Genomic DNA, 25,716 nt, shown 5'->3' with positions numbered 1-25,716 from the left:
AGGTCTCCGGTGTTGCAGACAGACTCTTTACTGCCTAAGCCACCAGGGAAGCCCAAGAATACTGGAGTGGGTTGTCTTGCCCTCCTCCAGGGGATCTTTCTGATCCAGGGATGGAAGCTGCATCTCATGTCTCCTGCATTGGCAGGCAGATTCTTTACCACTGGTGCCACCTGGGAAACCCAGCTGGTCTTTGACTTTGGGACTTCCCTGATGGTGCAGTGGTTAAGAACCTGCCTTCCGATGCAGGGGACGTGGGTTCAACCTCTGCTCTGGGAACTAAGATCCCGTGTGCCGCAGGACAACTAAGCCTGTGTACCAAAACTACTGAAGCCCACTGCCCTAGAGCCCAGGAGAAGCCATTGCAGTGAGAAGCCCACTTAACTGCAACTAGAGAGCAACCCCGCTCGCTGCAACTAGAGTACACCTGCACACAGCAAAGAAGACCTAGCACAGCCAATAAATAAATAAATCTTTAAAAAAAATCACTGACTTTCCTCCCTGGTAGAGAGGGATTGATGGAAAAGAAGCCTAAGACCCCTCCACACCCCGTGGTCTTAAAAGAGGCCCCCTGCCCCCTGGGATGCCTCATTCCAGCTCCTCTCCCACCGTTGCCTCTACCCTTGAAAGCCCTCACCGGCTCCCCTAAGCCCAGCAGACAAGCTGGCATTTTTCAAAGGCCGGTCCCTCCTGACAAAGAGACAGCAACAAGGAAACAATTATGGAAAATAGAAATGGCACCAGAATGGTTGCTTCCAAAGTACAGGTCTCTGATCTGACACCGTGGCCTACATGAACGGTGTATTGATTTTTTAAACAAAAGAGAAACGAGAAGAAAGATGTATCACTTGAGGCACTGCCGGGCAGACGGCTAAGTGGTTGCTGGAGGTGCATTGTGAGTGGACTGGCCCCGTGACCTCCGCCTTGTCCCTGCCAGAGGCTCTCAGACCCTGTGAAGCAGCCTGGGTTCCTGGGCCCTGGCCTCTGTTATTTGTGTGTGTGTCTTCTTCTCTCTTTCCTTCTCATCCAACCCGTTTCGCACGCCCTCCTATGCATGAGCCAGGTGTGTATCAAATGGACCTGCCCTCTAGGACGCTCATGGTCCAGTAGGGAGTCAGACTTATAAGGAAATAAGTGCATAAAAGCCAACTGGTGGACGATATCCGTTGACTTCACCTGGCAAACCACCTGCCCACCCACATCTTTGTCCTCCCTAAACCTGTCTTTTGGTATGACCATATTTATTTGTGATATCCAAAAAAAAAAAAAGATTAAACTCAGAAAAAAAATCATGTTTGTGGTTCCCAAGGGCAGAGAACTGGTGGAAGGAAATACAGGATAAAGGCTGTTGAAAGGTACAAGCTTCCAGTTATAAGCTAAACACAAAACATGTAATGTATAACAAAAACTCATACACCACAATAGCAAATATCAAATTGTGGTATGGACCAAGGAACTGAATAGACATTTATCCAAAAAATATATACAAGTGACCAATAAGTTCATGACATGATATTCAACATTTTAAAAGATATGATGAACAAGGTGACCAAAATTAGCACAGCTGTAGGATATTACAAAGGTTGTTAAGGGAGTAAGTCCTAAGAATATTCATCATCATAAGAAAAAAATTGTTTTGGTTATCATTTCATAATATGTGTAGGTCATATCACTACACTGCACAGTTCAAATTTTGATATCCTAAAACAGGAAAAAATTTAAAAGGTAAAAATGCAAAACGTTCAAAGAGGACAAGCCCCTACTGTTTTACTTTTAGAATTATTTTATTAAATCTTAAATGTACAACAGCTTCTTAAGTCTACACATGAAATACATTTCTTAAGAAGAATGATATTATGTCTTAGTATCCCTTGATTCTGGCTAACAGTTTTTCAAACCTTCGAGAAAAATCTTGAAAAAGGTTTCCCATGTCAACCGAAACTTGGAAATGGGACATTATCAAAGAAGGGATGATTCTACACTCTTCCAGAGAGTGCTGGAAAGACAGAACATTTCAAAAGCTAAAACACCATCTCAGAAGCATTTTCTTTAAGTCTTTCCTCCGCAGGAAGACGGTGTTCCTACATGACTGAGTCCACTCATAAAGTGGCTCTCGGTACTGGCTCAGGTGTCTTCTGCCGTGTCGCTGCGCATCTGTGCATGACTGAGGTGAGAGTTTCCTTAGCACTGTTATTTTGATCATCTGCAGCCCCTCTCTTCCCTCTGGGCGGTAATTCCCTCCTCTGTATACCGTCAAGCCCACGGCCACTGAGAAGGCCCCCACCGTCTTGTCTCTCCATAACCCCCACGTCCTCTACTGACTCCTGGATCGTGGTTTCCTCCAGTATATGACCCGCCCATGTTCCTGCTATCTCTCAACTTTCCACTCTTCAGTAAATCGTACTTAGAAGGTTTCTGCTTCTGATTCCCCGAATCGCTGTAATTGCGACTTGCGTAGCTTCTTCCTCCATAGTTGTCATAACGGGCTCTGAAGCCCTCATCCTGGTAGCCATCTGCAGACCCTCCACCACTACATCCTCCCCCATAACCAGGCCTAACCCCCCAACTACCACCTCCAGCTCTTCCTCCGTACCCGTGAGAGCCATCCCCAAACTGACGCCCTCTTCCGTACCCACCGGCTCCTCCTCTGAAGTTCCTTCCTCGTCCTGCTCCCACATTTCCACCAACACCATGAAAATACCCCAAACCAACATCGCCTTCTCCTCGACTTCTCAAATGTTGGCCTTCTTGCCTCTCTTGTCTAGACAAGGCTTTTCTTACTTCTGCACGATGACCATTGATAGTATGATTTTTTTGCAACACGATCTTATCCACAGGATCATGGTCCTCAAAAGTAATAAATCCGAAGCCTCTTTTCTTGCCAGACTGTCCATCAGTAACTATCTCAATCGCGTTGATTTTTCCGTACTTCTCAAAGTAATCTCTAAGATGATGTTCCTTCATGTCTTCGGTAATTCCGCCGACAAACAGCTTCTTCACAGTGATGAGAGCCCCCAGCTTTCCATGGTCCTCTCTTGGGACAGTGCGTTTGGGCATAACCATCTTCCCATCAATGAAATGAGGTCTGGCCGCCATGGCGGCATCCAGCTCAGCCATGGAAGAAAATGTGATGAAACCAAATCTTCTTGATTTTTGGCTGGCAGGGTCCCTTATTAACACACAGTCTGTAAGATATCCCCACTGCCGGTAATAGTTCCACAGACTTTCTTCTGTGGTCTCAGAGCTCAAGTCACTGATAAAGAGTTTACAGAATTGTTCGTTTTCTCTCTTACCCCTCTCCAAGGGAACAGATTGTGAAGCTTTCTTCATCATGGGCTTACTAGCTTCAGCCATTTTTCCGATGCTGAGGAGGGTGAGAGAGATCTCGGGGCTAACAGGGACTGAACTGGGTCCCCACACTATGATGAGAACTTGAACCTGACCCGTCCTGACCCTGGGGTGAGAGCCTCCACTGCCCCGGGGAGAACACCCCTAGGAGCGCTTCCACAGGAACCCAACACTGCTGCTACTGCCTCTGGAGTCACTGTGGCCCTTGAATCAATCTTGAGTAGCTTTCAGTTTTTCAGAATGGGTTGATTGGTGAAACAGGTCGATGCAGGTTCGCCTGGTTCTGAGAGCGCTTCTGTGACGCACTCCTGAGATGCAAGACAGCCTGGAGCTTGCTGGAAATAGTAGTCTTCTCAAACTTCTATAACAGGTCTGAGTCCAGAGATCTGCTTTTTGTTTTGTAAATAAATCCACGGGTAATTTTGTTGCACCCCCAGATTCGGAAACCTGGGTTCTAACAAGTCATGGGTCTGTGGTCCAAGTTGGCGGAGGACGCTGTGGGGACACGAAGGGAAGAATCAGAGAAGGCTTCATGGAGGAGGTGATCCTTGTGTTGATTCCTGACAGCTGAGTGTGTATTATCTAAGTGGATTGTGTGAGTGGGGCAGGAGCACTACAGAATGAAGGAACATCATGGGTAAATCTCTGGAGGTATGAGACAGCAGCTTTTAGGAACAAAGAGCCAAAGTGGATGGAGGTGGGCGGAAAGCTGGGCTCCAGCCTCTGCTGTTATGGCTCGTCTTGAGCCTCGTCTTGAGGCTCCACAGGGCCTCGTAGAACCAAGCTAGACCCCAGCCGGGCTGTGCTGGCTCTCCCTGGCCTGAGTGAGTCCTGGGTCTCACTGGGCTCTGAGGCCAGAGTCACAGTCTGGGCAGGAAAGTTACACTTTTTATCTTTTTGAACCTGAGCTGTCAACCCCTCGTTGTGGTTTGCACAGTGAAAGTGCAGCAGTTCATGGCCAGCCTCCTGGTTCTCCAACAAGATGACCCAGCTGGCCCACCCTCAGAAATCTCACAGTGAGGCCCCGAGGGCTTATGGGAAGCCATGGTTTTGGATGATCTCCTGGGGGCCCCCAGAGTCTCAGTTATTCGGGGGAAATCAGACTCCAAGAGTCAGATCCTCCCTCACCCATCCATGCCCACCCAGAGCATAGTTATGAATGTTAAATGATTTAATAGGTGGGTTAGCATCACGCCTGGTGCACAGTAAGTGTTCAATACATGTTAGCTATCACGATTCTCTTGACTCACTCACTCGCTCTGCTTTTGGTCATTCATCTACCTACCGTTCATTCATGCATTCACCCCAACTCATTCATTAATTCAGCACAAATTCATTGCACATCTCGTCTGTGTCTGTGCTGCGCCCGCCTGAGCCCCAAACCCCTCTTGTGATGGGTGCTCCAGAAATTCAACAGGGGTCAACATAGGATGGGAATTCAAACACTTTCCCATTCGCCTGTGAGCACGGATACCTTTAAGACAGTAGTGCCCCTCACATGAACAAGTGACAGCAGACACCCCCCTTGGGGACCCCTTGCGGCCTTTCGGCCACATTTGAGCAGCTCTCTCCCAAATGGCCAAGTGGTGCCAAGCGTCTCAACCTTGGCACCAAGCTGTACTGATGCCTGAATCCGGAGGCCACAGATGGCTGTGACAGGTGCAAAGTGGGAGATGAAGGGAATCGCTTTTTAGGGAATTGGCAGTGAGGATTCAGAGCCGCACATAGCTGTTGATTTAGTTATTTATTTGTGTGCCTCCTGCCTCTTCCCGGACTTGGAAAACACCCACGACAGTACCAGAGGAGAAGGGAGAGAACTCAGGGCAGGAGGGCAGGGTGGGCTTCCTGGAGGAGGCGGCGTTCATCGGTGGCAAGAGGGGCCGGAGCATGGATGCAGCACAGCGGGTTCTCGTGGGGAAGCTGAGGGAGATGGAGCGGCCCCCCGGGGGACCAGAGCAGACCTGCCCATCCTAGTCAGGGAAGAGCAGGAAGCCGGAGAAAACACTGTCAGAGCCTTCCGTGCCCACCATGCCGTTGTAGTCGTTGACCGCCAGCCACACCTGCTGGCCTTCCTGCAGCCGCAGCAGTACGCCGCCCGAGCTGACCTGCTTGGCGCTGGTCATGTGGTCGCAGAAGGTGGCCACCTTGAAGCCGCTGCGGTACAGCAGCACGCACAGGTTGGACGTGTGCGACGTGTGGAAGACAAAGTAGTAGAGGCCAGGGACTTTGCAGGTGAATTTGCCAGAGTCCTTGTCATAATGCCCCTGCGGGTTGGTGATGACCCGGTTGAACTTGACCAGGCTGTTGGCCTCCGGGAACTGGACAGTCTGCCGTGTGACTGAGAACACTGACTGGTGTTTCTGCTTGTACCTGCCCTCCACACCTGGCTCCCCGGGGGGGCCCATGGTGCCGGGAGCCCCCGGAATCCCCGGGGTCCCCATGGGACCATTCTTCCCAGGATAGCCAGGTGTGCCGGGGTCTCCCTTCTGGCCCTTGGGTCCTCGGGTCCCAGGGGCAGCTGGGATTCCTGGGGAGAGAGCAGGTGGGAAGGCAGTGATGGGGCAGGGGATGGGAAGAGGGACCCGATGGTGCTCCAGGGGCCTCCCACCAGGGTTTGGTCCCTGGACTCTCCTTCCCCCAGATGGCTGCCTATCCACCTGGGAGCGCTGTGCAGGGAGTAGGAGGGGAGGGAGACTTTGGTTCAAATCCTGCCTTCCCTTGGTCTTGCCCTCTGACCTTGGCTAAGGCTGGGCCCTAACTCTCAGCCTCGGTTCCCACAATTGTGATGGAGAGGGTAGGACCAGGCGGCTCAGGAGGTGTCAGAGCCGGGCTGGATCTCAGAGAGCTTGCCAGAAGCCACGACTGTTAGCCCATGGACACCACGTAGCCTCAGATACCTCCTCATCTAAAAGTCTACGTTCCTACTTTTTCTTGACAAAAAAATCAGAAGATGGGTCAGAGACAGATTTTCTGGAAAGCTCCTAAAACTTAAACTTTAGGCCCTATTAACTTACACTGACCCTGTCAAGGTCCTTTGGGTAATTTTATATAAGTTTTTCAACTTTTTATGTTGAAATAATTACAAATTCACAGGAAGTTGCCAAAAAAAAAAAAGGATAAGGAAGTCTTGTGTATTCTTTACTCAGTTTTCCCCAATTTTGCAGAACTAAAGTATGAAATAAAAATCAAGAAATTGACCACAGCTCCTCTTTTACACGCACAGTTTGTGTGTGCAGTTCTAACACAGTTTTGTAGTATATGGAGGTTTGTGTAACCTTCCCCCCACCCCTGGCATCAAATGTATCCCTAATTTTGTACTATTTTTCTTAAGGAGGGTCCTCAGTATTTTATAAGATTCAGAGCTCCACAAAACTGCTTTCTATGTCTGAGCTGGAACCACTCAGGCCAGCTTAGCACACGGAGTCCACCAGATGGAGCCTTCCAGGCTGCCTCTCTCCAGCCCCTCCACCCCTTCTCAGCCCAATTCAGCCCCTCTGACAGCTGGCCCAACTCAATTTCCTTCAAGTTACAGATGGGGAAACTGAGGCCAGAGACCTGCCCAGGGCCATGCCACCGGTAAGAGGTGGAGTCAGGACTCAAAAAATCAAGTCTGGCTGAGTCCCAGTCCGAGTGTCTGATGCTTGTTGCCGCCCTGGTTATCGGAGCTTCTGTGAGCTTCTTCTCCCCTTGTCCAAACCATACTCATCTTTCAGGGCCTGACTCCAGTCTCCTCTCCCAAGAAGCCCTCTCTGACCACCCCTGCTGGCCCTCGTGGCTGTTTCCCCCTCTGACTGCCTTTACGGTGGGTGTTGGTGGAGACCCACTGTAACAGAATTCTCTGCAACTGGTGAGCCGTGTAGATCCCAGGTTAGGAGAAGAGAATCAGAACCCAGCAGACCTGGGCTTCAGGCTGTGTGATCCCAGGCAGGTGACCTCCCCTCCCAGAGCCTCTGTTATCCCAGGTGAGATAAAGGCATAATGGAAGGAATCCCCCCGGAGTGGCTAGCAGAGTGGGGTGGGAGCATGCGTGTGCCGGGCACCTCATAGATAGTGCTCAGTAACGTCAGGTCTCGGGGGTGGCCGTCAGCGATCCTGAGCAAGGCTGTGCCTCCTTCTCCAGGCAGTTGGGGCGGACACACCCGTGGGGAGGGAGGCTTGAGAGACAGTGGAAGGTGGTGGTGGAGGGTGTGGCTCAGGAATCCAACAGGACCCCAGTGTGTGACTTTGGGCCAGTGGCTCAATCTCCCAGAACCTCAGCTTCGACATTTGTAAAAAGGGGGTAAATCACGTCTTCAAAGGATTTTGGCCTCAGCTTTCTCATTTGTAAAATAGAGTTAGTTTTTTCTGTCCCGAAAGATGAATCTATGGCGAGCACTTGGAACCTATGTCTGGCACAAATTAGGAGCTTGGTGCCCATCCACCACCCTGGGCAGTGAGATAGCCAGAGGCAGTGGTAAAGTTCAGGGTCCTGGAAAAATGGCAGATCTGGGGGCTTCCTTTGACTCAGGCTGAGTTGGAGGATTCCTTCTGGAATGTTGGTATAATTCCACTCTCTTTCCAGGAGGGCAAGTGACAGTGAAATTCCTAAGGACATCCGTCTCCAATGGTCTCCCTCGCCCAATGCCTCTGCCACTTCAGTCACCTCTGCCCAGCCCTGCCCCAGCCTCCTTCACACCCACTCTGGACACACTCCACCCCCCCAGATGTGTGCCCACCGCCAGACAAGGTGCCCCCAGACTCCAGCTCTCACCCAGCACCCAGCGCCCATTCATGTCCTCAGCCCTCTTCACTTATGCTGGAGCTTGCCTGCGAATCTCTGACAGATGATTCTGTGAGTGCGACCCTGACTCCTCACTCCCCATCCCTCCAACTACCCAAAGCCCTAGGGAGGGAGGGGAGCACACACCCCTGATAAAGACAGGGATGACAAGAGCAGCAATGATCAGAGTTTGCACTTACAGATACCTACCACATGCTGTTTTCTATTTAATCTTATTAATCATCACAGCACCCCTGTGCAACAAGTGCTACCATCTCCCCATTTTACAGATGAGGAAACTGAGGCACTGGGAGGCTACATAAGTTGGGCAAGTACACACAGAGGGTGGGGGGCAGGGAAGCAGTGGGGCTGGGACTTGAACCCTGACCATCTGGGCTACAGTCACTGGAAACCACGTTAGAAGGCAAGTGGCGGAAAGGCTGGAATAAAACAATAGCAAGGTGTTTTAGAAGTTTGCCAAAGCTTTCGCCTGGATTATCTCCTGGGACCCTCCTGCCACCTTCTCAGGCGCTCTAGGTCTCTCCTTGATATCAGATGGGAAATCCGAGGGGCAAAGAGGTGAATTAGGGAGGCCTGAGGCCTGGGCTCTGGGGGAGAGGGGGCCAGACCTGCCACGAGAGTTAAAACTCGGCCGTGGGAGCGGCTGTGGCCAAAGGGACCACCCTCCTCACCATCAAGCCGCTGTCCACCTTCCCCCGAGTTGGTCCTGGATGCACAGTCCAAGCCCTGCCCTGCCCGCAGGCCCCAGGTGACCTCTCCCCGCCAGGCCGGAAGACTCACCTGGTTCACCCTTGGGCCCTGGCAGTCCGTCATACCCATCCTTCCCGGGGGCCCCGGGCAGGCCCGGCATCCCGGGGATCCCATAGCAGTATGTTTCCGTCTGGCCCCTGAGTGGCCGTGCCAGCAGGAGCAGCAGCAGGTTTAGTACCAGGAGGGGCCAGGCACCGGACCCCATGTCTACCTGGGGAAGGAGCTGGATGGGGAGAGAGCTGAGTTGGCCCCTGGCCCACCCTCCTCACCCTCTCTCTCCCCAGGGGACCATCCTTCTCAGCCCTCAGCGGCCGACTCCCCTTCCCTGGCCCCTCGCCTCTGGGGGCTGCCCGATGGATGGGGAGTGGGGCCCCTGCTTCAAGCTCAGGCCCCCGGCTTAGCAGAGACAAGGACCCTCCTTCCCGTCCCAAGTCAGGCTGCCCCTGAGGCCACGTGTCAGGAAGTGGCAGCGGGGAAAAGCTGCCATCTGCCCTCACCTGAACAGGTGGGAGGTGTCCGGTCTGGTCACGGAGAAGTCCTTGGACCGGCTTCCCCTCTCCAAGGCCGGAGTACGCCGTGTCAGAGTGGACCCAGCCAGGAGGACCGGAGCACACTGGGCGGCCCCCTCCCCGCCTCCCCCCAAAACCACATCCCCTTTCCCATAATTTTCCCTGACTCAATACTTTATTCTGGGTGCTGAGCTAGGCTGACCACAGTGATACCCCTGTGTGCCCCCTGGGTCTTGAGTGTCTGAAATGAGGAAATGACCACTTCCTTGGATCTGGTGAAGGGTGTGTGTGTGTGTGGATCAGTGTGTGTATGAACCTCAGCTGCCTGGGCAGGCTTCTAGAGTCAAGTTCAGCCCAGCGAATGCCCATCCCTGTTGCCACTTACTATGCCTGAGACAGCTATTTCACAAGATCCACAGGAGGAAGCTATAACCTTCCTCTTTACAGATGAGGAAACTGAGGCTGAGGAAGGTGAAACCCTTGTCCAAAGCTGCACAAGTGAGTGGTTTCTTGGGTCCAAAGCCTCGCCCTGACCCCAGAAACAAGTCTTGTATGCACTTGTCAAATAGCAGGTCTTATCTTAGAAACGTCCATACTGTGCGTGCTAAGTCACTTCAGTCGTGTCCAACTCTGAGACCCCATGACTGTAGCCCACCAGTCTCTTCTATGCACGAGGATTCTCCAGGCAAGAATACTGGAGTGGGTTGCCGTGCCTTCCCAACCCAGGGATTGAACCCACGTCCCTTATGTTTCTTGCATTGGCAGGTAGGTTCTTTACCACAAGTGCCACCTGGGAAGCCCAATCTTCCATATGCCCCCTCCCGTTTGCCCTACTTGGGGGCGCACTCAGAGGGGGTAAGCTTTGACAGAAGGTAGCCTGCTGTGGCGGACAGACTCCTCTGGGGTCTCCTTTCAGCCCTGCCGCTCTCTTGCCTGGAGGCCTTCAGCAAAGCACTGGTGGCCCTAGGCCTCAGTCTTCCCATCTGTATATTGGGGTGGGGTGGGGGAGGGGAGGCCCAGGCTTTGTGTGCTGGCGTTTCTTCCTCTGCTGGGCCCCAGGTGAACCTACCTTCCCTGCCAGCTCCACCTTCCTCACCTCCATCCCCAGCACCCCACCTCTGCTCTCAGAGCCCATTATGGCCAGCGAGGGGTTGCCACTCCGGGCCAGGCTGGCAGAGTTGAGAGAGGTCCATTCTCCCCTTCTCATGAGAAATTCCAGGGAAGAAGGAGGTAACGGGCAGTAGAGTGTCCCAGCCCTGACTCTGCGCCTGCCACTCACGTGAGTGAGTCGTTTGACCTCCCCAAGCGTCAATTTCTACTCTGTAAGTGGGTTTCCAGGAGCTTCCATGCAGGGTAGAGCTAATGCACATGCCGTGCCTAGCCCTGGGCGAGTTTGGAAGGCCGCCCCTGCCTCGTTCAGGGCCTGTCTCCCCAGCTGGCTCTCCACCCCGTGGCTCTGGGCTTCACAGTGTGGAGCAAGAGCGAGAATGTGAAGACACTTGGCCCTGGAATTCTCAGGAGGGTGGAGGGCTGGGGAGAGCAGAAAGGACAGCCGCAGCATAGTGGGGGCGTGGGGGACCCACCAGAGGGCGCCCAGGCCCCCTGCCCATCTTCGGCCCTCACCTGCTCTGCGCCTGGTCCGGCTTGTCCAGCAGGTGGCAGCCTCTGCCTGCGCGCAGCCCTCCCTCGCCCCGCCCACCTGGCCAGCTGGACTCTGCCGGGTCCTCTTGGAGAGGCCGTGATCTGCCTCAGCAAAGAGGGGTAGCTGTGGATGGAATTTAGGGTACAAGGCAGTGGCGTACCGCTCCCCCGCACCCACCATTTTTACAGCCAGGTCTCCAGCTTCTTATGGGACCTCCACCACGATGGTGTCTGTTAGCCCCATTGCGATGAGAGAAGCCCTCCAGTCTGGGGTCAGGCAGAGTTCAAATCCATCCCCTGCCACTTCCTGCCACTGGGCCTTGGGTAGATGCCTCTGTCCTCTGAGCCTCAGGGTCCTCATTTGTTTTGTTGGGATTAAAGGCATTGATGGTTATGAGATGTCCAGCACACAGTAGAGGCTCACAGATCTGTTTTGCTTCCTAGTCCATGCATGTGTGTGTCCCGGGCTTGGGGGGAAACCAGGGCAGAGTGGAGGCCAGAGGGGAGCTGAAGAGCCTCTGCAGCCCCACTCTCTTCTTCATGATTCCCCAAGACTGTTGATGGGGCCAGACAGCCCCTCAGAGGGTCCCAAGTGTGTGGGGAAGGCGGGGGGTGGTGGGCTGTGGGTACGTGAGGACTCCAAGGTCAACGCTCGCGAGAACGAGGGCATTTCTAAGGCGCTCGCACGTGGCAGGGTGAGGAGTGAGTGTGCACCTGTGTGTCAGGGCTACGTCTGGGACACACGTGAGTGAGAGCGCTGCTGATGGTCGATGGGAGCACCCAGAGAATCAGCGGTGGGGGTGTGCGGGTGTGACTGTTTGTATCCCTTGGTGTCTGTGGGTTTAGGGGTGCGCCCTGCAGGTCTCAGGGAGTGGGTGTGTGGGTGAGGAGTGAATGAGTCTTGGTCCAGGAATGTGGGTCCACGTGCGTCTCAGGAAGTGTGTGTGAGTGTGTGATGTGTTTACGCATGAGTTTGAGCGGCACAAAGGTAAAGTTGGCTTCCTTTGGAGAAAAGCACAGGGCATGTCCAGGACTGAACTTCTGGTCTCCTCATCCTTCTCATCCACAGAGGACACAGTGAGGCTCTTGCTTCTCAGCAGCACCCGGACAGGCCAAGTGGGGCCCCGGGAGTGGACCAGGAACATTCCAGACCCTCCAAGGCCCCAGTGCAAGCGGGATGCGTGCCCAGCCTTCACGCCTGCCAGGGTAGAAGTCCAGAGCTGGACTCAGGACACCCGGCAGGGAGGACTTTTGGATGCCCTTGGATCAAGTGCTCCCTGTCTCTGAGCCCCTGTGTTTCTGGTTCAGCCTTGGAAGGGACATGTGCCATGTGTCAGGTGTGTGGCTGTGGAGGCTGGTGAGGGGAGCAGGTAAACACACATGTTTGGGCATCAGCAGGACCTGGGGTCAACCCACCCCCTCCCCTCACACGCTGCTGCTGCTGCTGCTAAGTCGCTTCAGTCATGTCTGACTCTGTGCGACCTCACAGACGGCAGCCTACCAGGCTCCTCCATCCCTAGGATTCTCCAGGCAAGAATAATGGAGTGGGTTGCCATTTCCTCCTCCAATTCACGCATGCGTGCTAAGTCACTTCAGTTGTGTCTGACGCTTGCAACCCCATGGACAGCAGCCCACCAGGCTCCTCTGTCCATGGGATTCTTCAGGCAAGAATACTGGAGCGGGTTACCATGTCCTTCCCCGCCTTACATGCTAACCTTGGGCTTTACGTTTTCCTTAACACTTACTCAGTTTCATCATCTGTAAAATGGGGTCAGTCATAATACCCAACTCAGAGTTCAACTGTAAAGACTAAATAAAATACAATTAAGGCTAAAACGTATGTGTGTGGGCTTAGTCGCTCAGCTGTGTTAGACTCTTTGCGATCCCATGGACTGTAGCCTGCCAGGCTCCTCTCTTCATGGGGATTCTCCAGGCAAGAACACTGGAGTGGGTTGCCATGCCCACCTCCAGGGGATCTTCCCAACCCAGGGATCGAATCCAGGTCTCCCACATTGCAGGCACATTCTTTACAGTCTGAGCCACCTGGGAAGCCCCTTATTAATGCACCAGGAACTCCTCTGCAATTTTCATATATCAAGTCATTTCATCCTCCCAACAACACTTCCCTGGTGGCTTAGATGGTAAAGCATCTGCCCTCAATGCTGGAGACCTGGGTTCGATCCCACGGTTGGAAAGATCCCCTGGAGAATGAGATGGCACCCCACTCCAGTACTCTTGCCTGGAAAATCCCATGGATGGAGGAGCCTGGTAGGCTGCAGTCCATGGGGTCGCAGAGTGGGACACGACTGAGCGACTTCACGTCACTTCACTTCAACGATGCATTGAGGTGGGTGCCGTCAGTATTCCCACTTTACAGATCGGGAAACAGATTCACCAAAGTCACGTAAAATGCACATAATTGGATTTAAGCAAATGGTGGCCCAGGATTCGAGCCCAGGCTGATGAGGCTCCCACGACCTCCTAAATACATGCTGTAAAATGCTAAATATGGGCCTGGCTTGTAAGCACTTAAATAACTGTTGTTATTCTTCAGCCTCCCTCCCAATGCCCGAGGTAACCAGTGAACTTCAGGCTCAGCAGATGTGGATTCAGATATTTATTCCAGGAAGAGTTCCAAGACATGATCTCCATTCAGGCAGCTAAAGCAATAGAACCCCCACTTGGTAGGGCAGAGCAGAGATGGCCAGAGAGGGGGAGTGAGTGGGCCAGGGTCACACAACAGGATGCAAGAGGCCACGGTGGGGACCGGGGTCAGGGGGGTCTTCCCTGCTCAAGCAGATGGGAAGATGAGGAAGCCACTGAAGATGCTATCGGCCTCTGAGCCGTGGTAAATGCGGCCCTTACTGGGATCTTTTTCAATCCAGACCTGGTCTCCCTGCTGGAGATGCAGCACTGTGCCCCCAGACACCACCTGAAAGAATCCCTTGCTGTTGAAGTCACAGAAGCCCAAGGGCTGGATCTGGTCCCTCCGAGAGGACCTGATGGACAGGCAGATGTCCCAGTTGGACACCACCTGGAAGGTGAAATAGTAGTAGCCTGGGACAGAGCAGCGGAACCTGCCTGTGTTGTTCTGGTACACGTTCTCCTGGTTGGTGATGACCTTTCCGAAGACGACCACGTTGTCTCTTGAGACAGAATTCGGTCTCACGGCCGAGAAGGCTGGCCGTGGCTGGTCCTTGATGTTCCCGGGGCTGCCTTTGGTGCCTTTCAATCCTGGGAGGCCAGCGGGCCCCATGGGACCAGAGGGTCCTGGGTAGCCCATTCTGCCTGGGTTTCCAGGGGGTCCAGGGTCGCCCTGGTCTCCTTTAAGGCCGCGGATGCCTGTCTGGATGGCAGGCGCCCCTGTGGGGAGAAAGGTCAGGTTGGGAGTGAGAGTCTGGTATCCTCCAGACCTCAGGCAGGTGGCTGGGGCCCCAGATAGCTGTGGGATAAGATGGTAGGGGAGTGTCTGGGCCTGATTGATTCTGGCTAGTTCTCTGTGACCTTGGACAAGTGTCTCAACCTCTCTGAGCCCCAGCTTGTTTGTCTGTAAAATGAAGGGAAATTGAACAGACACTGGAGGAAGGATCAGGTTCTGGGAAAAGCAGTCCCCTGGCTTCACCACACTCCTGCCCACAGCTGGGCACTCCACACCTCCCCTGTCCCCCGCCAGGCCGTTGACCTCGACTTCTTCCGATTCAGGGACTACCTGTAGGATGCCTGGGTGCAGATCATTGCAAATGCCTAGGCAGATCTTTCTGGTGGTCTATGGACTGGGAGCCTCAGGGTGATTACACGAGACCATCTTTCCCAGCTCTGGTCTTGCCCTCCTCCCTTCTCCTCCACCCTTGGCCTTTTTGCTAGAATATGAGTTTCTGAAGCTTGAGGGGGCAGGGAAGCTGGAAGCAAAAAGGGTAGTTGTTATGGATTGATCCCTCTCCACATGCTAGGTGGGGTCTTTCTCTCTTTACAGATGAGGCAATGAGGCTCAGAGAGGGTGAGTAACTCACTCAAGGTCAAACAGCAAGACAGGGCTCTCAAATTTAGAGACTAGGGCATTTGTCTTTTTGGTGATTGAACAAAGACCGAGGCTGGGCACAGCTTTAGGACCTTTCATAGGCCTTGCTTGAAGTGGCCTACTCTCCAGAGGGGGACAGCAAGGCCAAAGAAAGAGGATGTGGCAGTTAAGGGGGATACAGAGAGGCCCTGGGGGCCTGTGTACACAGCCCTGGGAGAAGGCTGGGCCCTGGGACCAAGCACAGACTGGAGGGGCTTCATGTGGGGGCCTAGGTCACTCCTCTGTTTCTCACCACCACCCTGAGCTACCACCTCCAGGAGGCCAGCCCCAGCCCAGAGATGCAGGGCCAGGGGCCTGAGGGAGGGCTTACCCGGCTCCCCTCGCTCCCCCTTGAGGCCTGGCCGTCCGGGTCGGCCAGGTATTCCTGCGCTCCCGTGAGTCCCGTCCGGGGCTCGGCAAACGTCCTCAGTCATGGAGGAGGCCAGGGAAATGGCCAGCACGCTGATCACCAACCAGCCCCGGGGGGCTTCCATGGTCCCACTGTGGAGACAAGGGCAGGGCCTGGGCAGGCTGGACGTCACAGACTCGTGCACACCCAACTCACACGCTTGGACTGCGCCCCACCCCCCCACCATGACATCTATATATGTCTCTGACCATTGTGCACATACCCCACCCAGGGCCTTTGAAGTCCACCCTCCATCCAGCTCCAATGGCACCCCAGCATACACACAGAACCACAAACTCACACAGATTGACACACACAACTGACCATACCCATAGGGTTACACACTCAGACACACGAACATAGCTTTTAGCCCTTGCACACCTATACAACACAATAAGCAAACTTAAAAGTCCGCCACACACCCCTGGACACTCCGATGGACACACTCCATCCCTCACTTACCTGGACACACACAGTCATGTGCTCCCTACAGATGATCGGTTCCTTTGAATAAATATTTTTTGAGTGCCCGCTCCCTGTTTAATGAACACTCTCTCACCCAGATGGCAGAGTTGCACATCCACACCAGAATTCACAAACACACAATTCCCCCACACACGCGGTCCCTCTTAGCACCCACTGGAGGACAGATGGCTGACTGTCCCCTGCTGGCCCCCTCTGTGGGCCCCCTCTGTTGGGCTCTGACACCCCAGCCTTTTCCCAGCCTCTTGTGTTTTGGTGGTGGGCCAGGATCCAGGAATTCTGGTTAGAGCTGATGGCTCTGTGGCTACCTCCCACCCTCCCCCACAGCCTCTGGAGTTAAGGTCCCCCCATTTACTTATTCTGGGTCTTGGATCACTGCCCCCCAGCCCTGTCCTGGCACAAAACCAGCCACCAGCACTCTCCCTCCTCCTTGCCCAGTCCAGTCTCCTGGGCCACCTCCCCTGGCTCGCGAAACATCACAGCCGCCTTCCCCATCCAGCCGTGGCCTCACCTGTGTCCAGTCTTCAATGCACTGGATACTCTGGCCCTTCACGCGGGGACCCCTGTGGGACACCCAGCAGGGCGGTGCTGGCCTGGGGCCAAGTTTCACATCCCTTCCCACTTCTCCTTCCCCTTCCCTGGCACCACCCTGGGGCCAGAGGCCAGCAAGGGACATTTTGAGCAGACCTCAGCAAGACTGGAGCACGGGACATCCTACCCCAGCCACAGCTGGTGCAAGCAGAGGACAGCGAGGCGAGAGGCTGCCGGGATGGGGGCGGAAGAGGGGTTCCCGGGGGGCAGTGAGACTCCCGGAGGCACAGAGCAGCAGGGTAGAAGGAACCTCTCAAATCAGTGACTTGTAGGACTTTTTCACGATCACAGAAGCAGCACGTATTCATTGCCAAAAGCTTGGAAATACAGAAAGGCACAGAGAAACAAGGACAGTGATGCAGTGGTGAGAGGCTCGGTCATCAGCTTTCTAGACTGCCACTTCCTCGCTGCATGTCCTTGGAACTGTATTTAAATTCCTGGGGCCTCAGTCTTTTTTTGGTTGTCATTCATAAGTTGGAAGCAACAGATTCTACTTTGCAGTATAAAGTTTTAGTGACATAATACACATACAAAATACTGGACACTTAATAATCAGCTTTTATCAACATTTAAAAATCAAAAACTAAAAATCAGCAATAAACGCCCATCCAGAGAACTGCTGTCACCATTTGGAGGAATCACCCAGCCTTGCTCGAGGTCACCGACGGGGGGCCCACTGCCTGTCAGCCCAGCTCCCTTTGTCGTTGCCAGCCCAAGAACGCCTTTCTTTAGACTGAGTGATCCTGTCTCCCCCAGAGCGGAAGCCCGTGTGTTCAGGCCTGGGCTGGCTGCTCTTTCTGCTTCTTCCCATGGCTGTGCTTTGTCATTGCTGTCGTTGCTTTATTTCCTTTTGCAGAGGGAGGGGGAGAGGACAAGGAGGAGGAGGAGGAGCGGGGTTGTTGCACCTGGGCAGGTGCAGGCAGTCTAGCACCAGGGTTTCCAAGCCTTTGGGACTCCCTTTCTCTTGCAACCTTTGTGACAGACGATGTCACACAGCAAGTACAGGTGGGGATGCTCTGGCTTAAAGGTGGGGGCCCAGAGCTCCTACTGCCAGCCCCTTTCCTGCTCCTCAGGATTCAGGGGCTCAGGGGAGCTAGCGCCTCTCTATGAGCTTGGGCAAGCCACATCACTTCTCTGGACCTCGAGTTTCTTCACTTGTAAAATGGGGAGGATACAGTCCCTTTGTTGGGTTGCCAAGGGATTATATGAATAGATAAGGAAGTCTGGGTTTCCCGGGTGGCGCTAGTGGTAAAGAACCTGCCAACCAATGTAGGAGACATAAGAGATGAGGGTTTGATCCCTGGGTCAGGAAGATCCCCTTGAGTTGGGCATGGCAACCCACTCCAGTATTCTTGCCTGAAGAATCCCATGGACAGTGGAGCCTGGCAGGCTGCAGTCCATAGGATTGCAATGAGTTGGACATGACCGAAGTGACTTAACATGCATGCACACACATAAGGAAGTTATACTGTCAAATACCACATTAAAATAAGTCATCATTATAAATAATATCTGTGTGACCTTGGGCAACTTGCCTAACCTCTCTGAACCTCACTTTCTCAAGGAGAGGGAGAAGACGAGGGAGAAAGCAGGAAGGCTGGTCTGTAACGTCCCTTCCAGCATCATCTTCTTTGATTGCATTTCGTCAATCTTGCTTCCCTGCAAGAGGAGTTAGAAATACTGTGTCAGAGCCAGAACGGTCAGCCTGATTGCTCCCATTTTACAGATGAAGAAACTGAAGATCAGAAACAGAAAGACTTTCCCAAGATCATATAGCAAATGACAGAGTTGGCATGAGGAAAAAACAAATACTATGAAAGGCTTCTCAGAGTACAACTTTCAAAATATTAAATGCACAATTCATATAGAAATATATAGTGAGGGTCTTCCCTGGGGGTCCAGTGGCTGAGAGCCTGTGCTCCCAATGCAGGGGGTCTGGGTTCAGTAGTGGTCAGAGAACTAGATCCCACCTGCGGCAACTGAGATCAAAGATCCCAAGTGCTGCAACTAAGACCCAATGCAGCCAAATAAATACGTAAATATTTTTCTAAAAAGAAATACGTAGGGAGCATGTGTTAGTTTTCTTTTGTAGTTTATAAACGAAGGGACAAAGCTTGGTCAATGAAAGATATAAGAAAAAAAATTATATATACCTCATTAGGGTGAGAGAGATTCAGTGAAAATAGCTATAACAAAAAAAAAACCCCAAGAATTCTGGAATATTTTTAGGTTGCTAAGGTAGTTACAAAACTGGTTAATGCTCTTTAGGGCAATAAAATCATCATGTTGGTGTTATCTACTCTACTGGAAAGAAATCATTTGCATCTCTACCAGACAAAAATAATTGGCAACTTATCAGTTTTCTACCAGCTAACAGCTATCTTTACAGAGCTTGGGCCCTAATCAATAGTAAATAATAAGTCAAGCAAAGTGACATTCCCCTGGAGTGTCAGGTGATCCTTAGGAGGGCTTGTTAGACATGACTCTAATTTGACTTTGAAAGGACACCAGTTATCTATTTGCCTTATTTCCTAGTGTTAGATGATTTCACTTATCAGGCTGTTGCAAGAGTATAAACACTTCCCAAGAAATGAAAGACATCGATAATAATGAACATATCATTAGTGTGAAAAGTAATGGGTCAGCAGTAGCCCTATGAATGTCACAGCTGGGACACCTTCACTCAGAAGAGGAGGGTGTCTTTTTCGTTTTCTCCAGAGCTCAGGTCCCTGGAGGGGAAGCGGGAGTGGAGGGATGAGAGGAAATCCCTTGTCATGCTTGTGAGGTTGGGATCCAGGAGCCCCATCCCAGAGAGCAGTCGAGGGTCTGGGGGTAATCAGAGAAATAATTTCTAAATTACTCAGATTCTTCCTGATGGAGTCATCACCTCCCACTCAAGGGTTGCATTCCAAAATCAGCATATGAAGCAATAATTGTCAGTGGTCAATATCACCCTTGGAAAAAATTCTTAGGAAAGCACCATGTTGAAGATCATTATTACTGTTTCGGGATAGTTCTATGTGGTCACTTTTAGCGTTGACGTTAGAACAGGTTTCTAGTCCTTCAGCGGAGTATCAGTTGGCTAATGTATACCCCCTTTTAAAAAAATTAAATCTTTAAAGACTGCAGCTGTACTCAGTGGTGAGGTGTTTAGGCCACAAGAGGCTCTGGGTCTGAGGCAGCCGGTGGTGGGAGGTTGGGGGAGGGGTGGGGCGGGGTGGGGGTTGGTTGGGGGTTGGGGGTTGGAGGTGGAGGGGTCGGGGCCTGCAGGTACACGCTACAGATTAGGCTCCTTGAGGGTCTGAAGCGGCACGGATGGACAGCAACCCCTGCCGTATTTTAATGGGATCTTTAGTTCTTTCTCTCTGAATTTTATTAAGCAAAACGCAGATAGCCAAATGTGTATATGATTTAACGCTAAAGTTCTTGTATTGCATTTAAAAAACACGGAGGTATTATTTACACATAGTAAAACGCACAAACCTTAAATGCCCCTGTTCAATGGCTTTTTATGTAAACGAAGACACCCCTTACCCAGATCAAAGCACAGAACATTTCCATCACCCCAGCAATTTGCCTCGTGCCTCTGTGCCATTGGCCCTCAGTGTCTGCATCCACGGATCCCACCAACCACAGATCAAAAATATTTGAAAAAGAATTCCAGCGAGTTCCCCAAAAAGCAAAACCTGAATTTGCCACACGCCCGGCAACTATTTACCCCCATTTGCATTGTATTTACAATTATTTACATAGCATTTACATTGTATTAGGTATTATAAGTAATCTAGAAAGGATTAAAAGTACACAGGAGGATGTGTGTAGGTTATATGCAAATACTACGCCATTTTATAGAAGAGACTTGAGCATCCTTGGATTTGGGTCTCCAAGGGGATACAGGGGTGTCCTGGAACCGATCCCCTGCAGATACCGAGGGACGACTGCATTCCCTTCTACCTGCAAAGAGCCCAGGGATCCGACCTCTCTCACCACGGTTACTTCTACCTGTTCTCAAACTTCACGTAAATAGAACCACTCGGTGTCTTTTGTGTCTGGTTTCTTTCATTTCACACGCTCGAGAGAGTCAGCCTTGCTTTTGCTGCATGCCGGTTCGGTTTTATCGCTGAGTAGTACTCCGTGGTGTGCGTGCCCCACATTTCGTGTAGCCCCGCTCCCTTTCATGGAAATTTTCGGTTATGATGAAAAAAACCAAGAACATTCTCGTACAATCCTCCTCCCTGTGCCATCCTGTGAACGGATGTGTTCAAATCCCCACGGTACTGTCTGAACCCCAAGACGGGGACCTGGCGTTGACACGGACACCCCTTCACTCTCATCTGCTACCCCGCACCTCCCTCTCCATCAGAAACACAAACCTCCAGACTCCCTACGCTACCCGATCCACTTTTTCTCCTTCTCCTGGCCGGCTCTTTATTATGGAGATTGTCTTAATCTTGGCTTTCTTGCGAAATCCTTCCACTCCTCTGGGGGCCTTCAGAATCTCTCCTTCCATTCTCCTTCCCTCCACCCGTAAGATCAGGGTTTCTTTTTTCAGTGCGGGGAGTGTTTGGGAATTGGGGAGGGAACTGTCAGAAACTGCCACATGTCTTCAGTGCCTGGACTTTATTCTTTGCCTCTCTCAGCAGATAAAAGAGCTTCGGGGGATTGTTTTATGAAAAACGGAGGGGATCGCAAAACGACATATAATTTGTTGTGGAGGTGGAGGCAGCGTGGATTCAAATTCAGCATCTTCCCCCTTTCTGCTCCCTGTGCTCTTGCAGGAAAGAACGCCCGTGTTCGGGGATGACATTGACCCCTCAGACTGGGATAAGACTTCTGATCAGTGTTGTTTGAATCTGGTGCATGGCAGGCACTTAGCAAAATTCCCACCTGCTATTCAGGGCTGCCCATGCAAGGAGACCAGTTGAGAAGTTTGGTGGGGGGGAAGTAAAAAGAAGACCAAACACAGCAAAAATAATTTTGTGGGGAAGAGAAAGAAAAATATGGGAAAAAAAGCTAAAAAGCGAACAAGCTCCCCTAACTGCTGGCTGCCGCTGGAGACCAGCATCCTGGCTGCCCAGGAGGGAGAAGCGCCGAGCCTGCCGGGAGCCAGGTGGAGCTGCTCTTGGAGACGTTCCCAACATGGAGATTGCAGATCCGGCTGGAAAGGCGCTAATGGAAGCCACCAGGCATGCAGGCAGGTGAGATGTAAAAAGATTAGGAGGATTAGGAGCGAGTTTGGAAAACATTTGTGCTGGCTGTGGGAGCCATTCAGGACACACCTCTGCCTGGTGGAGGCCGGGTCGGGTCCTAAGGGATGTCTCGATCCCACATCCGGGGAATGTGGCTCCCAGAAGGCCTGGTTAAGGCGACCTTCCAAGAAGTTCACACAGATGCAAGGAGAGGGGCCGGGCAAAGCCTCCACCCCACCCCACCTTTAGATCCTCACCCCTAGTCACCCTGTGGAAACGATCTCCCTCGTTTTCCTATCACTGGGCCTGAAGTTCCACCTTGACTCATTCTTTCCTGGGGATAAAGGATGTTATATTAAACGATAAAATTAAAGGTGTGTCTTAGGACATTTACAAGGTTGCTAGACTTAATACTAGTGTTTTATATACTAATTTAGTCAGGACTTCCCTGGTGGCTCAGACAGTAAAGCATCTGTCTACAGTGCGGGAGACCTGGGTTCGATCCCTGGGTCGGGAAGATTCCCTGGAGAAGGAAATGGCAACCCACTCCAGTACTCTTGCCTAGAAAATCCCATGGATGGAGGAGCCTGGTGCAGGCTACTGTCCATAGGGTTGCTAAGAGTTGGATACGACTGAGCGACTTCACTTTAGTCATTGCAACCCTAAGGAGGTAATACTATGAAAAGACCCTTTAACAGATGAAGCTCAGAGAGGGTAAGCAACTCGCCCAAGGTCACACAGCCATAAGGTGGTAGCTTTCTGCAGATGTTCAGTGGAATCCTGCAGATCTAAAACAGGAACTCTGGAAGGGAGACAGGAACGGTGGAGATGAAAATGCTGGGTATGGGGACTCTGAAGGCAAGCTTTGCCAGCTTCACAAACATACCTCCCCTGTGCCAAGTATTTTACATATATCGTCTTAACTTACACAGTGTCCTTACAGGATGGTGTACTGGCTCATCTTTCAAGATGAAGAAACTAAGGCTCAGAGAGGTTAAGTGACTCATGGGTCTAGGTTTGCCAGATTTTGTTTGTTGTTCAGTCGCTCAGTTGTGTCCGACTCTTTGTGACCCCAGGGACTGCAGCATGCCAGGCTTCCCGATCCTTCACTCTTTCCTGCAGTTTGCTCAAACTCATGTCCATTGAGTCAGTGATGCCACCCAACCATCTCGTCCTTTGTCTCTCCCTTCTCCTCTTGCCCTCATTTTTTTTCCCGCATAAGGGTCTTTTCCAATGAGTCAGCTCTCCACATCAGGTGGCCAAAGTATTGCCAGATTTAACAAACAAAAACAGAGGATGGCCTGTTCAGTTTGAATTTCAGATAAACAACACTATGCATAGGATATACTTATACCAAGTATATACATATTCATCCTGTGCTTCATCTGGCAGCCTCCAGGGGACACGCAGCCTGAGTGGCTGTTCTCCCTCCACTCCCTGGCTCACGAGGAAGCCTGTCTTGGTTGGAAGGGGTGGGCTGAAGGTGAGCACCTCTCTGCCTCCCAGGGCAAAAGGGAAGAGGCGTCTTCATCTCCGTCTAGGGTCTCCAAGACCCCTGCTCCTGTTGGCGAGCCAAGAACCCCAGTCAGGTTCCCTCACTCTGACCCCCCTCCCCACTTCATCACCACGTCTCTTCCTGCCCTAGATTTTCATCAGAAGAGGCCACTGTGGGCTGGAGGCAGCAGACTCCCAGCTCTGTGGGTGTCCATGGACAGATCACCCCTCTGGGCCTCAGTTTCCCTATTTGTAAAAAAAAAAAAAAAGAGGGAGGAGTTGAACCAAAATAGTAGTTCCCTGGGTCAGAGTCCCGCTGGGGAGCTGGTTAAGGAGACCATTACTCAAGCTGCACTCCTACGTCCTGAACAGAATTCTGGGGAGGGGTCCAGAGACTCAGTGGTTTTCATAGGTGCCTTGGATGAGCTGAGGCAAGCAGTTCAGCACCTTTCTGGAGCTCTGACAGCAGCCGGGCGTCTGTCCCATCTCGACACGTGGGCTGCGCCTGTCTTCTGCTTCTGACATGGGGGATCAGGTGCTGAAGGGTCTCTAGACACCTCGATCAGAGGAGGACAAAGGAGGAGAGTCCAGGTTTGCTGGGTTGGGCCAGGGTGAGAGGGAGGGAAGATCACCAAATCTCCCCTGAGCTGAGATCGTTTCCAGCCTGGGAATTTCAGGAGTATCTCTTACCTCTGAGTAGAGATGGGCGTTTTTCACAGCCCCTGCCTGGGTCACTTGACTGCCCACCAGGGCACCAGTGAGGCTTCTGTCGTCAGCGCCAGCGAGCTGATGGGCGGATGGAGACTCAGAGAGGGCAGTCAGTTTCCGGTGTCACCCAGCAGAGCTTCCCTGGTGGCTCAGCTGGTAAAGAATCTGCCTGCAATGCGGGAGACCTGGCTTTGATCCCTGGGTTGGGAAGATCCCCTAGAGAAGGGAATGGCTACCCACTCCAGTATTCTGGCCTGGAGAATCCCATGGACTCTGTAGTCCATGGGGTTGCAAAGAGTCGGACACACGACTGAGCGACTTTCACTTTCCCAGCAGAGCTGCTTCAGTCTCCGGTCTCTGGGGGTGGGATTGTGTCCCCCAGCCTCACCCTAAGGCAGTCCTGGGAGGTGTCTGGGGTAGATAATGTCCTGCTCCTGTGGTCCAGACACTGCTTTCTTCATGGTGATGTTCTGAGTCTCTGCCTCTGTCCTACCAGCAGCTCACAACTGTCCACTCTAGTACCTCAGGTCCAATTTCCCTTCTCCTTTCCCTGAACAGGGGGTCAAGCCTGGGGGCAGAGCCGGGATCTGGGCGCGGGTCTGTTGTGAGGGGTGGCTTCGGAATCTGGGCAAATGACAGCTGCTTCAGCCGGTTCCCTCCCGCTTTCCAGCCCTCTGCTGATTACAAATAAACACCCAGGCTACGTGGGAGAGTAATTAACTCTCCAACATGGGGAGAAAGTAATCAGCCTGGAGTTTGCTGCAGGTGGGAAAAGAGCAGGCTTTTCCTAAGGAGTATGCAAATACATCGGTAGTTTGTAAACCACCCCTCGGGCTCCAGGGAAAGGCTGTCAGAGCCGGGGGCGCCCAGCTGCTAAGCAGGGACAGGCACCGGGTGATGCTGCCCCCAGCTGCTGGGGGGCCTGGCCTCTCAAGTTTATGGAGATCGGAGGGGTCAACATAGGAGTGGGGGCCTTGCCTTCGGGGCTCCCCTGCACACCTGAGTCCTTGCGTCTGGAGCTCTGTGGGGAGGCAGAGGGAGAAACAGGCTCTGGGAGGACTGGCTTTGAATCCACCACTGGTCCTTGCTCATGTGACCCCGGGTAAGTCACTCCAACCTTTCTGAACCTCAGTTTTCTCACTGAAAGACGGGGATACAAAGACACACTTTTCAGGCTCGTACGGAGAGCTGGACAGACATAAAGCCTCTGCCCTGGCCTGGCACTCGGGTGTTCAGCAAGTGGGAACTCTTATCAGAAAGCATCATGGTCCATGTGGGCCACGTGCTCCCGAGTAAAGGCCACGACCCCTCGCAGGACTCATGGGTGCCTGGTCTACCTTTCAGGGGGTGCAGTCAGCCTTGTGACATGTAACTTGAAAGGCTTCAGGAATGGCCCTTCCCTTCTGTTTCCAGGTATCTTATTTGGTTGGCCAAAAAGTTCATTTGGGTTTTTCAAAACTATCTTGAGAACTTTTTGGCCAGTGTAATATTGCCCCTGCCCTGCTTGAAATTCTGGACCTGGACTAGGGTAAGGAGAGTGAGGGCCCCGTGGGAGAAAATTTAAGGAGGCATTCACTCAAGACGGTGTGATTGCAGAGCTGATCCTGAGGGTGAGCACTGCCTTAAACACGCTCCGGGCACTTGATCCAGCTCATCCTCATCCAGGCTCTGATGAGACCCCACCTTTGTTAAGCCCTCTCTCAGAATTAAGCCTCACCCTTCAAAGAGATTCTGGAGCGGAGCAGGGAGGGAGCAAGAGG

General features: G+C 52.4%; 2 protein-coding genes, 1 long non-coding RNA gene and 1 pseudogene across 9 annotated transcripts; all 4 read right to left on the bottom strand.

The window, feature by feature from the left end:
* Nucleotides 1-1,762: 1,762 nt before the first annotated feature.
* On the bottom strand, nt 1,763-3,499 carry LOC147377351 (heterogeneous nuclear ribonucleoproteins A2/B1 pseudogene; annotated as a pseudogene). The gene has a single exon (XR_015150274.1). The product of XR_015150274.1 is annotated as a heterogeneous nuclear ribonucleoproteins A2/B1 pseudogene (transcript).
* A 1,571-nt stretch (nt 3,500-5,070) lies between these two features.
* On the bottom strand, nt 5,071-9,456 carry C1QC (complement C1q C chain). The gene is made up of 3 exons (XM_086365130.1): nt 9,373-9,456; nt 8,906-9,098; nt 5,071-5,872 (listed from the first exon to the last, which is right to left on the bottom strand). Exons 2-3 carry the CDS (start codon nt 9,078-9,080, stop codon nt 5,316-5,318), a joined length of 732 nt encoding a protein of 243 aa, XP_086221256.1. The 5' UTR covers nt 9,081-9,098; nt 9,373-9,456; the 3' UTR covers nt 5,071-5,315.
* Nucleotides 9,457-13,627: 4,171 nt separating this feature from the next.
* C1QA (complement C1q A chain) lies at nt 13,628-16,517 on the bottom strand. 5 transcript variants are annotated; one of them, XM_086365075.1, is made up of 4 exons: nt 16,330-16,517; nt 15,954-16,027; nt 15,414-15,583; nt 13,628-14,388 (listed from the first exon to the last, which is right to left on the bottom strand). In XM_086365075.1, exons 3-4 carry the CDS (start codon nt 15,574-15,576, stop codon nt 13,817-13,819), a joined length of 735 nt encoding a protein of 244 aa, XP_086221201.1. In that variant the 5' UTR covers nt 15,577-15,583; nt 15,954-16,027; nt 16,330-16,517; the 3' UTR covers nt 13,628-13,816. The 5 variants fall into 5 exon arrangements, with proteins under 5 accessions (XP_086221201.1, XP_086221207.1, XP_086221212.1 ...); XM_086365081.1 differs by having other exon boundaries at nt 15,954-15,995; XM_086365086.1 differs by having other exon boundaries at nt 15,954-15,978.
* Nucleotides 16,518-18,119: 1,602 nt separating this feature from the next.
* Nucleotides 18,120-24,618, bottom strand: LOC147377348 (uncharacterized). Of its 2 annotated transcripts, none has more exons than XR_015150256.1 (3): nt 24,345-24,618; nt 23,939-24,125; nt 18,120-18,224 (listed from the first exon to the last, which is right to left on the bottom strand). It is a non-coding gene; the product is annotated as an uncharacterized LOC147377348 (long non-coding RNA). The 2 variants fall into 2 exon arrangements; XR_015150260.1 differs by lacking the exon at nt 18,120-18,224 and adding an exon at nt 22,901-23,315.
* Between the last annotated feature and the right edge of the window lie 1,098 nt (nt 24,619-25,716).

Source organism: Bos grunniens, chromosome 2, assembly GCF_055505025.1.
Source record: "Bos grunniens cultivar Pamir isolate PY7600 chromosome 2, Bosgru_T2T1.0, whole genome shotgun sequence".
Classification (NCBI taxonomy): Eukaryota; Metazoa; Chordata; class Mammalia; order Artiodactyla; family Bovidae; genus Bos; species Bos grunniens.
The sequence above is the reverse complement of the archived record's forward strand: the minus strand, read 5'-3'. Positions and strand labels throughout refer to the sequence as shown.